This window comes from Manis javanica, chromosome 7 (genome assembly GCF_040802235.1).
Source record: "Manis javanica isolate MJ-LG chromosome 7, MJ_LKY, whole genome shotgun sequence".
NCBI lineage: Eukaryota > Metazoa > Chordata > Mammalia > Pholidota > Manidae > Manis > Manis javanica.
Window position 1 is genome coordinate 86,635,004 of NC_133162.1, and position 14,149 is coordinate 86,649,152.

Genomic DNA, 14,149 nt, shown 5'->3' on the forward strand with positions numbered 1-14,149 from the left:
AGGGAGTTTCAGTGAACAGAGAATGTTCAGACTCAAGTTTTTAAATGCATTATTTAGTGCCCTTCAGACTGCTACATGATAATTTGGGGTACTTCTTTAAAGTAAGAGACCACCGTCATTCTAATTCAATAGGTCTGGAGTGGTACCCAGAATTTTACAGCTTCAAAAGCACTCCTAGGTGACCAGCAGGTGCAACCAGAGTTGGGAACTACTCAGTACAAGATGGTACCAGCATGCTACATGGCACAGGTAACAATCTAGACTTCTGTTCCCACTTTTGACTTACCATCCATCTAGGAATGTCACCATAAAATAGAAAAGGGCCAAAATGTCAACCTTAGGTGAAGGAAATTAAGAGACACAAACTCCAGTTATAAAATAAGTAAGTTCTAGAGATGAAAAGTACAACATAAAGAACATGTCAATAATATCGTGACGACTCTGTATGGTGAGAGATGGTAACACACTAACTGTAGTAACATTTCATAATGTATTGTAATTGTCAAATCAATGCTGAACAAGTGAAACTAATATAATGATATGTAAACTATACTCCCGCTAAAAAGGGTTAAAAAAAAGGCAACCTTAGTTACTTAATAACTAATCAATACAAGATAGTATTGTGTAAATATTAGTAACAGGCAAATAAATGTTTTACTTCCAATCAAGGAAAGTCCAACGACTGTGTTAAAATAAGAATTTTAATTTCCCTGAACATTCAATCCTCACACTCTTACAATTTGCAGTTTGTACAGAATGAATAGACCAGTTTGGGGGCAAAGTTCTGAGCATCAACAGAGAGTCAGATGAACTTTTAAACCCTGAATGCTGATGAAACTGTGAAAGTCAGCTTTCCATTATCAACTCCACTTACCTTTGCTGTCTTATAATAGAGTCAAAACCAATAGTTTCCACAGGCTTATTTCCAATTGTAACAATTTGCTCTTTTCCATCTTCTGGTCCATCTCCTAAAACATAGCGTTTCTTAATTGCAGTAAGAAAGTCTACTCCAAAATTTACTTTGTTGGGACGAATAAAGGATCCTCCTGTTGGGTGCCTGTTAAAAAAGGACAGAAATGGAACATGGAAAATATCCATGGGGACATTTAAATACAATGACATGCAAACAGCCTTTATAAACTGTCTGCCACATACACAAAATACCTGCATTTACAAATTTGTTTACAAATATCTTGGCAAATAAAAGCATTATACAAGTAAAAAAAAAAAAAAAGACAGAAAAATTAACATCCACCAAGAATGGCCATAAGCGCAATATTCTGAAGGTTTTCAAAATTTTCTGTATGCCAAAAAATCAAAATCAGCATAAAATGGAAAATAATATACTAATAAAACATAATCAATATGATCGAGGGTCATGAGCTTAGCATGTAAAATCCCAATAGATAAACAGAGAAGAAATATGGAACAGATCATTCTTATAAGAGGAAAGGGAAGTATTAAATCCATGGGGGAAAGTTTTACCTTGCTAATGTTAAGAAAAACAAATTCAACACAGTTAATGATTCTGTAACATCTTACTACATGATAGTGTCTGCACTGGAGGGGATGATGACTTGATAATATGGGTAACTGCTGAACCACTGTGTTGTGTATTTGAAACCAACATAAGATTGTATATCGATGCTATTCTAATAAAAAAAATTTTTAATGCAAATTCAAATAATGAAATTCTTTTCAATAAAACTGGCATAAAAACAAAGAAAAATCATAAGGCCTCAGAAACTGCAAGATTAGATTTGTTTTTGATTGTATAATCATACTCCTGGAAATTTGTCAGCAGGAAATAATATAAAAACAAAATAGCATTTACAAATACTCAGTATAATGGTACTTATTTGTTATTGAGGAACCCTGGAAATCATAAAAATACCCAATGAGATAGGAACTATTAAATAACCAGACAGATACAGTTATGAAAAAATTCTAGTTGTAATATTTAATAAAGTAACTCCCAAAATAATGCTAAGATTTCAAAAAACAACCAAATTGCACATGATACAACTATAGGGGAATCATACCTACACACAAACATTGGCTAAGGACATGAAAATATGTGTAATAAAATTATGTACAAAATCTTTTAAATGAGAAATTAAATTTGAACTGAATACATCTTAGAAGCTTAAATATGGGGCTAAAATAGAACATATGGGAAGAATTTTACAGAAATATAAGATATTTTACCACAATTCATATTCAGGTTTTATAGCAATTTTTAGTAAAATTCAGTAGCAGGATATAACAGAAATATGAATCACAGCACTGTGTGTAACAGCCATGGCCACGCTTTCCAATAGGCTCCCACTGGGTCTGCACACCCATCACATGTCAGAGTTCAGCATGGCAGTGGTGCCTCACTGTTAGGGCCATCTAAGCATGCCCTATAAAACACTATCAATGTCAACACTACCATCAGATAATTTGAGAGAATGATGAAATACATGAATTGTCAAAAACTCATTATAAACACTGTTTGAACTGAATACATTTAATTCTGAAAGAAATTGAAACTTCTTAGAATTTATCGTAAGTTAAAAGGATGAATACAAATACTGATGATACATGTCAATATAAAAATATCTACACTTTTCCTGGGAAGTGGATCCATAGAGATTACTGGATTGTGACAGAAACTTGTGACCCCTGCAACTTAGGAGTCATGCCACACAAAAGAAGTGGTCATTAGAACCCAAAGAATGGGGTGTCCCAGGAGCCAGGTGCTGCAAATGGTGACAGCAGAGGCCACCACTGAATCTAGCAACCAGAAGGGAACCCAGGGGCAGTTGGGCGCCCAGCGAGGAAGAAGCCTGATGGCGTAAGTTCCAGAGTGAGCTCTCGTCCCAAGGAGTTTTATTGGGAAGGGATAAGAGAACAGGGACAACAGTTGACAGAAGACCAGGGACCCAAAGTACGAATGTTTTAAGATGGGAGACAGTATCAAATTTATATGTTGATGAAAATAATCCAATGGAGAAGGGAAAATTGATGACACAGGAAATTAAATTCTGTGTCACAGCAAAATCAGGTTCTGAGTTTGTATAGTACATTGTGATATCTAAGGATCTCCAACTACCAGAAGCTTCCTTGAAAATATTACATTTGAACCCTAGGAAAGCTCATATTGTAAAGAGCACACTTCTCCTTTAACACACACAATTATATCACTCCAATAAAGGGATTAAATATAGTTAGCATCATTTTTAAGAGTTCCAAGGGGGATCTACCTAAGGGATTATCTAGTCTAGAACTTCTCAAACTTAACTTAAAAAGCTTGGTACCTGGAAAGCTTATTGGATTCCCCACTACCCATCCCGAGATGCTCACTCACTGAGGCCTGGGCCCAGGAACCTGCTTGTTAGAAACAATGCTCAATGGGATTCTGATGTAGGCAGGCCTCAGGTCCTGCTCCAAGAACTCTGCTCTAGTCTAACCCTGTGTCAGCTGGGGATACTGGGGTCTGCTGCTACACAGGCATCACTACCAAGACCAACAACACCAGTGCACTATCCTTGTCCTGGCTCATAGATGGAAAGCAATGGCTTATTTGGGTAAATTTAATACATTCCTTATATTAAAATCCTACTTAACATACATGTTCCTAAGATGGGAGCAGGGAATAGAATGGGAATGGGGGAAGCAGCTGCTCTGGCTTCATTACTTAACCAGCTATGTGACTGCAAGCAACTGAATTTACATTCTCAAAGTCTCCTCATCTATAAAGCCTTAATTAACAATCGAGGTGATTTATAAGGATCAAATAAATCATAATATATAAACTACCACTATATTGCCTGGTATAAGATATGTCTCCTTTACATGTATCTGTCTTGTCAAGGGTTTCATCCCCAGGCAAGTTCACTATGGATTCAGTGTGACCAAAGAACATGACAGTAGAATGTTCTTAGGGTGAAAGGGTTATACCCAACTTTATTTTCACGGAGTCAGGTCAATCCCTAAAACCCCATCCACACAGAGTGAGTCTGCACCCAGCAAGCTGGTCTCTGCCTCTGGGCCTCTGTTCTCGGCGCTGCCACAAATCCAGCCTCTGCTCTGCTCTCCTGCAGCCTTGCAGCCATGCCACCGTGTCATCCAGAGCACTGGGCAAGGCTCTTTATCTAGAGTCAACAACGACACATTGCCCACACCTGTGCAATGAGCCAGTCAACCAGGGCCAGGTGAGAATCCTGGCCACAGAACTTTCATTTTATCCACACTCCATCCCTCCAGGATTCTCTCTTCTCAATCTATGTGCCCTCAATCCTCTGCAATGGTCCCTGTGCAAGAAAGCTTGAGCACTGTAAACAAATTCCATAATAACAACAGAGGCTATGACAATATACAAATAACAAAAATTATAATAACCCTCAAGCCGGAGGAGATCCACTGCCACCAAGTGGTCATCCTGGCTGTATTCAAATTAGTCCTACTCAAATGACTTAACCAAAAGGACCATGGGTGGGCCTACAATACCCACCTTCTCCAGCAAAAAGTCTTGCAGGCACACATGCCGATCTTATTGCTTTATCTCTGCCTTCTGCTTCATCCTCAGCAGCTAGAACTGCCACTCTGCTCCCAATCGCTGCCACAGCTCCATTCCAATTTCTTTCTGTCTGCTCCTGCCTTCTTAAATCAACCCACATCTGGGTCCTCGTGACCAACACGGGGCCCTTTAAATTCTTCCTTTGAGAAACAGACCATATTTCCTTTTGTGCTGAAGCCTGAGGACAGAAGAAGAGCATGGAGTGCTCCTCAACCTGAAGAGGGGCCTGCACCACTCCTGAAAGAACCCACAGTTGCTGAGTCCTTCTGACTTTCCACCAGATTTTTGTTTTAAATTTTTTATTAAGGTATGATTGATATACACACTTATGAAGGTTTCACATGAAAAAACAATGTGGTTACTAAATTCACCCTTATTATCAAGTCCCCACCCATACCCCAGTGCAGTCACTGTCCATCAGTGCAGCAAGATGCCACAGATCCTGTGTGCCTTCTCTGTGCTACACAGTTCTCCTGATCCCCCACACCATGTGTACTAAACATAATACCACTCAATCCCCTTCTCCCTCCCTCCCTACCCACCCTCCCACACCCCTCCCCTTTGATAACCACTAGTTCATTATTAGAGTCTCTGAGTCTGCTGCTATTTTGTTCCTTCAGTTTTGCTTCATTGTTATACTCCACAAATGAGGGAAATCATTTGGCACTTACTCCGCCTGGCTTTTTTCACTGAGCATAATGTCCTCCAGCTCCATCCATGTTGTTGCAAATGGTAGGATTTGCTTCTTTCCTATGGCTGAATAGTATTCCATTGTGTATATGTACGTCTTCTTTATCCATTCATCTACTGATGGACACTTAGGTTGCTTCCATATCTTGGCTATTGTAAAAAGTCCTGTGATAAACATAGGGGTGCATATGTCTTTTTGAGTTTGAGAAGTTGTATTCTTTGGGTAAATTCCAAGAAGTGGGATTCCCGGGTCAAATGGTATTTCTATTTTTAGCTTTTTGAGGTACCTCCACATTGCTTTCCACAAGGTTGAACTAGTTTACATACCAACCAGCAGTGTAGGAGGGTTCCCCTTTCTCCACATCCTCACCAGCATTTGTTGTTCTTATTTTGGATGGTGGTGATCCTTACTGGTGTGAGGTGATATCTCATTGTAGTTTTTACTTGCATTTCCCTGATGATTAGTGATGAGGAGCATCTTTTCATGTGTCTGTTGGCCATCTGAATTTCTTCTTTGGAGAACTGTCTCTTCATATCCTCTGCCCATTTGTTAATTGGTTTATTTGCTATTTGGGTGTTGAGGAGTGTAAGTTCTTTATACATTTTGGATGTTAATCCCTTGTCGGATATGTAACTTACAAATATATTCTCCCACACTGTAGGATGCCTTTTTGTTCTGTTGATGGTGTCCTTTGTCAAACAGAAACTTTTGAGTTTGATGTAGTCCCATGAGTTCATTTTTGCTTTTGTTTCCCTTGCTTGGGGAGATGTGTTCAGGAAGAAGTTGCTCGTGCTTATGTTCAGAAGATGTTTGCCTATGTTGTCTTCTAAGAGTTTTATGGTTTCATGACTTACATTCAAGTCTTCGAACCATTTCGAGTTTACTTTTGTGTACGGGGTTAAACAATAATCCGGTTTCATTCTCTTGCATGTAGCTGTCAAGTTTTGCCAACACCAGCTGTTGAAGAGGCTGTCATTTCCCCATTGTATATGCATGGCTGCTTTGTCGTATATTAATTGACCATATATGGTTGGGTTTATATCAGGGCTCTCTAGGCTGTTCCATTGGTCTGTGGGTCTGTTCTTGTGCCAGTACCAAGCTGTCTTGATTACTGTGGCTTTGTAGTAGAGCTTGAAGTTGGGAAGTGAGATCCCCCCACTTTATTCTTCCTTCTCAGAATTGCTTTGGCTATTTGAGGTCTTTTGTGGTTCCACATAAATTTTAGAATGATTTTCTCTAGTTCGTTGAAGAATGCTGTTGGTATTTTGTTAGGAATTGCACTGAATCTATAGATTGCTTTAGGCAGGATGGCTATTTTGACAATATTAATTCTTCCTATCCATGAGCACGGTATGTGTTTCCATTTACTGGTATCTTCTTTAATTTCTTTCAACAGTGTCTTGTAGTTTTCAGGGTATGGGTCTTTCACTTCCTTGGTTAGGTTTATTCCTAGGTATTTTATTCTTTTTGATGCAACTGTGAATGGAATTGTTTTCCTGATTTCTCTCTCTGCTAGTTCACTGTTAGTGTATAGGACTGCCACAGATTTCTGGGTATTAATTTTGTATCCTGCAACTTTGCTGAATTCTGATATTAGATCTAGTAGTTTTGGAGTGGATTCTTTAGTGTTTCTTATGTACAATATCATGTCATCTGCACAGGGACAGTTTAACTTCTTCCTTGCCAATCTGGATGCCTTTTATTTCTTTGTGTTGTCTGATTGCCATGGCTAGGACCTCTAGTACTATCTTGAATAGAAGCGGGGAGAGGGCATTCTTGTCTTGTTCTTGATCTTAGGTGAAAAGCATTCAGCTTCTCGCTGTTAAGTATGATGTTGGCTGTGGGTTTGTCATATATGGCCTTTATTATGTTGAGGTACTTACCCTCTATACCCATTTTGTTGAGAGTTTTTATCATGAATGGATTTTGAATTTTGTCAAATGCTTTTTCAGTATCTATGGAGAAGATCATGTGGTTTTTGTCCTTCTTTTTGTTGATGTGGTGGATGGTGCTGATGGATTCTCAACACTGTACCATCCTTGCATCCCTGGGATGAATCCCACTTGATCATGATGGATAATCTTTTTGATGTATTTTTGAATTCAGTTTGCTAATATTTTGTTGTGTATTTTTGCATCTATGTTAATCAGGGATATTGGTCTGTAATTTTCTTTTTTTGTGGTGTCTTTGCCTGGTTTTGGTATTAGAGCGATGCTGGCCTCATAGAATGAGTTTGGAAGTATTCCCTTTTCTTCTCCTCTTTGGAAAACTTTAAGGAGGATGGGTATTAGGTCTTCACTAAATGTTTGATAAAATTTGTCAGTGAAGCCATCTGGTACAGGAGTTTTGTTCTTAGGTAGTTTTTATTAGAAGTTCGATTTTGTTGCTAGTTGGTCTGTTCAGATCCTGTCTCTTCCTTGGTCAGCCTTGGAAGGTTGTATTTTTCTAGAAAGTTGTCCATTTCTTGTAGGTTATCCAGTTAGCATATAACTTTTCATAGTATACTCTAATAATTCTTTATATTTCTATGGTGTCCATAGTGATTTTCCCTTTCTCATTTCTGATTCTCTTTATGTGTGTAGACTGTCTTCTTTTCTTGATAAGTATGGCTAGGGGTTTATGTATTTTATTTATTTTCTCGAAGAACCAGCTCTTGCTTTCATTGATTCTTTCTATTGTTTATTCTCGATTTTATTTATTTCTGCTCTAATCTTTATTATGTCCCTCCTTCTACTGACTTTGGGTCTCATTTGTTCTTCTTTTTCTAGTTTAATTAATTGTGAGTTTAGACTGCTTATATGGGATTGTTGTTCTTTCTTGAGGTAGGTCTGTATTGCAATATACCTTCCTCTTAGCACAGCCTTGGCTGCGTCCCACAGATTTTGTGGTGTTGAATTATTGTTGTTTGTCTCCATATATTGCTTGATCTCTGTTTTAATTTGGTCATTGACCCATTGGTTATTTAGGAGCATGTTGTGAAGCCTCCATGTGTTTGTGGGATTTTTCATTTTCTTTGCATAATTTATTTCTAGTTTCATACCTTTGTGGTCTGTGAAACTGGTTGGTACAAGTTCAATATTTCTGAATTTACTGAGGCTCATTTTGTGGCCTAGTATGTGATCTATCCTTGAAAATGTTCCATGAGCACTTGAGAAGAATGTGTATTCTGCTGCTTTTGGGTGTAGAGTTCTGTAGATATGTTAGGTCGATCTGTTCTAATGTGTTGTTCAGTGCCTTTGTGTCCTTACTTATTTTCTGTCTGGTTGATCTGTCCTTCAGAGTGAGTAGAGTGTTTAAGTCTCCTAGAATGAATGCATTGCATTATATTTCCCCTTTTAATTCAGTTAGTATTTGTTTCTCATATATGGGTGCTCCTGTGTTGGGAGTGTAGATATTTATAATGGTTATATCTTCTTGCTGGATTGACCCCTTTATCATTATGTAATGTCCTTCTTTATCTCTTGTGACTTTCTTTGTTTTGAAGTCTATTTTGTCTGATACAAGTACTGCAACTCCTGCTTTTTTCTCTCTGTTAGTCGCATGAAATATCTTTTTCCATCCCTTCACTTTTAGTATGTGTATGTCTTTGGATTTAAAGTGAGTCTCTTGTAGGCAGCATATAGATGGTAGATGGGTCTTGTTTTTTTTATCCATTCTTTTACTCTATATGTCTTTTGATTGGTGCATTCAGTCCATTAACATTTAGGGTGATTATTGATAGGTATGTACTTATTGCCATCGCAGACTTTAGATTCATGGTTAACAAAGGTTCCAAAGGTTAACTTCCTTACTATCTAAGAGTCTAACTTCTCTCACTTAATATGCTATTGCAAACACAATCTAAAGATCTTTTCTTTTTCCCCTCCTTTTTCTTCCTCCTCCATTCTTTATATATTAGATACCATATTCTGTACTGTTTGTCTATTCCTTGATTGACTTTGGGGATAGTTAATTTAATTTTGCATTTGCTTAGTAATTAGCTGTTCTACTTTCTTTACTGTGGTTTTATTACCTCTGGTGACAGCTATTAAACCTTAGGAACACTTCCATCTATAGCAGTCCCTCCAAAATAGACTGTAGAGACAGTTTGTGGGAGGTAAATTCTCTCAGCTTTTGCTTATCTGGAAATTATTTAATCCCTCCTTCAAATTTAAATGATAATCTTGTTGGATAAAGTAATCTTGGTTTGAGGCCCTTCTGTTTCATTGCATTAAATACATCATGCCACTCCCTTCTGGCCTGTAAGGTTTTTGCGGAGAAGTCTGATGTTAGCCTGATGGGCTTTCCTTTGTATGTGATCTTATTTCTCTCTCTGGCTGCTTTTTGTAGTCTGTTGTTATCCTTGATCTTTGCCATTTTAATTACTGTATGTCTTGGTGTTGTCTTCCTCGAGTCCCTTGTGTTGGGGTATCTGTGCACCTCTGTGGCCTAAGAGATTATCTCCTTCCCCAGATTCAGGAAGTTTTCAGCAATTACCTCCTCAAAGACACTTCCTATCCCTTTCTCTCTCTCCTTCTTCTACTGGTATCCCTATAATGCGAATATTGTTCCGTTTGGATTGGTTCTCTCACAGTTCTCTCAATATTCTTTCATTCTTAGAGATCCTTTTATCTCTCTGTGCCTCAGCTTCTTTGTATTCCTCTTCTCTTGTTTCTATTTCATTTATCATCTACTCCACCATATCCAATCTGCTTTTTATACCCTCCATTGTGCTCTTCAATGATTCCATTTCCAACCGGAATTCATTCCTGAGTCCTTGAATATCTTTCCATACCTCCATTAGCATGTTAATGATTTTTATTTTGAATTCCCTTTCAGGAAGAGTCATGAGGTCCATGTCATTTAAATCTTTCTTGAGAGTTGTATTAATAATTTTACTCTGTACCAGGTTCCTTTGGCATTTCATATTTGTATATGCCACCCTCTAGTGTTCAGAAGCTCTACTCTCCAGAGCTGCTCAGCCCCTGAAGCAATGTTGGGGGTTGCACGGGAGTGGTATTGCTGCCTGGGGGAAGGGAACAGCTGTTTCCTGCTTCCCGGCCACTGTGTCTGTCTCCACTGCCTGAACCAGTGGGCCAAGCACACTGGCATAAGCTTTTGTCCCAGAGCAGCCAGATGTGGAACCCTGCTTTCCACAAGTGGCTGGAATCTCAGTCTTTCCAGTTCTGCCTGTGTTAGCTTTCCAACACCGTAATCAGAAGCAGCTAAATAACCATGAGTATCATGAAAGCACCATGAAATGTAGGTTTATGCTCCCAGAGCATATCTCCAGAGTTAGGTATTCAGCAGTTCCAGGCTTCCACTCCCACCCTGCTCTGTTTCTCTTCCTGCCACTGGTGAGCTGGGGTGCGGGAAGGGCTTGGGTCCCACCGGGGCACAGTTTTGGTACGTTACCCTGTTCATGAGATCTGCTCTTTTCTCCAGGTGTATGCAGTCTGGTGCAGTCCTCTCTCCGGTTGCTCTCTCAGGGTTAGTTGTATTATATTTTCATATTATATGCAGTTTTAGGAGGAAGCCTCTGTCTCACCTCTCACACCACCATCTTTAATCTTATCCTTTTCCACCAGCTTTTAACCAGGTGGAGTCTCAACTGAGGAAAGGCCAATGCCTCCAGCACTGGCAGGGCTTCCACCCTCACCTGTTTGTCAAACCTCTGCTCCTCCATTTCTGGGGCTGATGGATCCACTAAATCCTTCTCTTGCCCACAGCACCTGGCAGCCTGCATGCTGCTGCTTCTCATGCCACTCCTTCTTGGGCCTCTGCCCCTTCTCATGCTGCTTATTCCTGGACCACAGCACTTTGCAGTGATGGCATTTCAGTAGGCTTTCTCTTAGGGTGGACCCTAGTCCTTCACCCCTTCACAGTACCACATGACCACAGGGGACACTCGAATGTCTCCCTGTCCACAGGTGCAGCCTGCTGAAGCACCCCTTCCATGAGGGCAGCCTGTTTTTTTCCTTGGTCACCAATGAATCCTGCCAACTGTTGCCAATTGTCTTGCCAATGGATCTCAGCCCCAGGTAAATTCACTATGGATTCAGGGTGACCAAAGAAAATGACAATAGAATGTTCTTAGGGTGAAAGGGTTATACCCAACTTTATTTTCATGGTGTCAGGTCAATCACTAAAATCCCATCCACTCAGAGTGGGTCTGCATGCAGCAAGCCAGTCTCTGCCTCTGGGCCTCTCTGCCCACACAACTGTTTTCTGGGCCTCTGACCTTGGTGCTGCCACCACTCCAGCCTCTGCTCTGCTCTCCTGCAGCCTTGCAACCATGCCATCATGTTGCCTAGAACACTGGGCAAGGCTCTTTATATAAAGTCAACAAGAAGGCTTTGCCCACACCTGTGCAGTGAGCCAGCCAACCAGGGCCAGGGAAGAATCCTGGCCACAGGAACTTTCATTTTATGCACAGTATCTAAGACCCAATTTTTTTTAAAGACCCACACATTTGAAATTCTGGGATAATCCAGAGACCATAATCTCTGAATTTAAGCAGTAGTTGACAAACTTGTTCAGATGAGCTGCTCTATACATATCATCAATGATGACAGAATTTCATCATATAAGCTATGTGCTACTTTGCTAAGAGAAAACATCATTGTGAATGTAAGATAAAGTCACACACAACCTCAGGTATAAAGTCATTACCTGTTTCAGTTATCTACTGCTACATAAATAACACCCCAAAGCATAGTAGCTTAAAACAACTATTTTGTTTCTTATAATTCTGTGAGTTGGTTGGCTCAGCTTGAGTGGCTATGTTTCATGTGGTATCAGCTGGTTACCCATGTGCATGCACACAGCTGGGAGTGGGCTGAAGCTGAACCATCCCAGAGGGTTCCACCCAGATTCCTCCTTCCTGAGCTAGGGTGGCCGGGCCTCTCTTCCCAATAGGGTATTTGGACTTCTTCTGTGGTGACTGGCTTCCAACAGAGTGAAAACAGGAAGTGCACAGCCTCTGTCTCAAAGACTAGTCCTAGAATTGACTCAATGTAAGTTTTCCCACTGTCATTCAGTCACAGTCCTGTCTAGAGTCAAGGCAAGAGGAAACAGTCCCCACTCTTGATGGGAGAAGCTGCATGTATGAACCACAATGGGAAGAATTATTGGCAGCCATATTTAATAATAATCTAACATGCTTACCCCTCCGCCCAAAATCTGCCACATTACACAAGGTTGAACATAGGCCCATCAGGGCCTACTAGTTTTGTCTCCAAGACCATAAAAGGTAAAAAGGTAAAAAGACACCCTCTGCTACATGGTGCTGTGAGCTCAAAGGAGCTAGTGTGACCCAGCCTGGTGAAAAACAAAACATGATTTTTCCACTGTGGAAATTTGTCATCTGGATTCATCTAGACAGAATCTACATAGTAAAGAAAACCAAACCTCCACTGCTTCAAACCACAGATCAAGAAATAGGGAAGGGCCCAGTGTCAGGAAAATGGCAGAGGAAGACCCTGAGCTCACCTCCTGCCACAGACACATCAAGGCTACAACTACATATAATATAACTCACTCTGAAAACAACCGAAGACAAGCAGAACAGCTTTTCCACAGCTAAAAACATACAGAGACATCAAGAAGAGTAGTAAGGTTCCCAAGAGATGTATGTGGGGACCAAATCCCTGGCATGGTGACCCACAAATGGGAGGGATATGATATTACAAGCATAGAGGTCCTCCCTGAAGAACAAGGGGATAAAGTCCCACACTGGGAATCTGAACAGGGAAGATGAGCTTCCATCACATCTGCCTTTGAAAAATAGTGGAGATTAACTTTGGGAGCTTTGAAAATCTGCAGAGCTGGAGGCCATAGGAAACCAAGACTCCATTCTTAAAGGGCCAGTGTGCCAGTCATCAGTCAAAGGCCCAACACAGAAGCAACAGTTTGAAAAGCACCTAGGTTATACCTAAAAAAGGAGATTTACTGACTAATTTTAGGGCATATGCCAAAGGGCAAGGACCTGTAACAGCCTTCTCTGGGAATGGAAGTATTAGCAGATGCCATTGTTCCTGCCCTCCGTCAGTCTACCTGTCAGAATGCTGTAAGGAGCCAGTTCTGACACTCTCTATCTCCCTTGCTAGTACTGCTCACCCCATCCAGGTGGACCCCTATGAATACACACTATTCAACCCACCTGCCTCTGCAGGAGCCTTACAAAGCAGCTCCCACCCAAATACACCTATCAGGTAGCCTCAGTCAGGACTGGTTTCCACACAAAACAACTACCACCTCACCATACCTGGAGGGCTGCCTCGGCCAGGACTGGAATCCCTCCAAAGCAACTCCCGCCTGGGGGAGGAGGAAGCCAGCCCTGTCACAACAGGAAGACACAAACAGCCTACACAGGGGATAACTCTGGAAAACCTGGGTCTGGTGATTGCATTAGTGGGCCCCAGCTGACACCTTTTACATAAAGCCATTTCTTTCAAGACCAGCAGACACAGCTGACCTACCTAATAAACACAAACAGAGAATTAGAGAAAAGGAGATAAATACATTTTAAGTGAAAGAACAAGACAAAACCTCAGAAAAAGAACTAAAGAAAATGGAGATAAACAAATCTACCTGATAAAAATTTCAAAGTAATGGTCATAAAGATGTTTATTGGACTTGAGAGAAAAGTGGATAACTCGGTAAGAACTTAAATGAAGAGACAGAAAATATCAAAAGAACCAAAGATGAAGAATACAATAACTAAAATTAAAAATATGCTGGAGGGAATCAACAGCAGATTTGAGGTACAAAAGAATGAATCAGTGATGTGGAAGACAGGATAGTGGCAAGCACCCAAGCTAAATAGAAAAAAGAATAAAAAAGAGTGATAGGTTAAGGGATCACTATGACATCATCAAGGATACTAGCATTCACAACATAGGGGTCCCAGAAGT

At 40.3% G+C, this 14,149-nt stretch overlaps 1 protein-coding gene across 5 annotated transcripts in view; it reads right to left on the reverse strand.

The window, feature by feature from the left end:
- Positions 1-14,149, reverse strand: part of TBCE (tubulin folding cofactor E) — a 152,398-nt gene that overhangs the window by 28,382 nt on the left and 109,867 nt on the right. For all 5 annotated transcript variants that reach the window (XR_005061057.2, XM_037017119.2, XM_037017116.2 and 2 more), the window contains one exon: positions 875-1,057. Coding sequence is in view for 4 of the 5 variants with exons in the window: in XM_037017119.2 (XP_036873014.2) it covers positions 875-1,057 (183 nt within the window). In the remaining variant the exon portion in view is untranslated. The remainder of the gene's footprint in view (positions 1-874; positions 1,058-14,149) is intronic.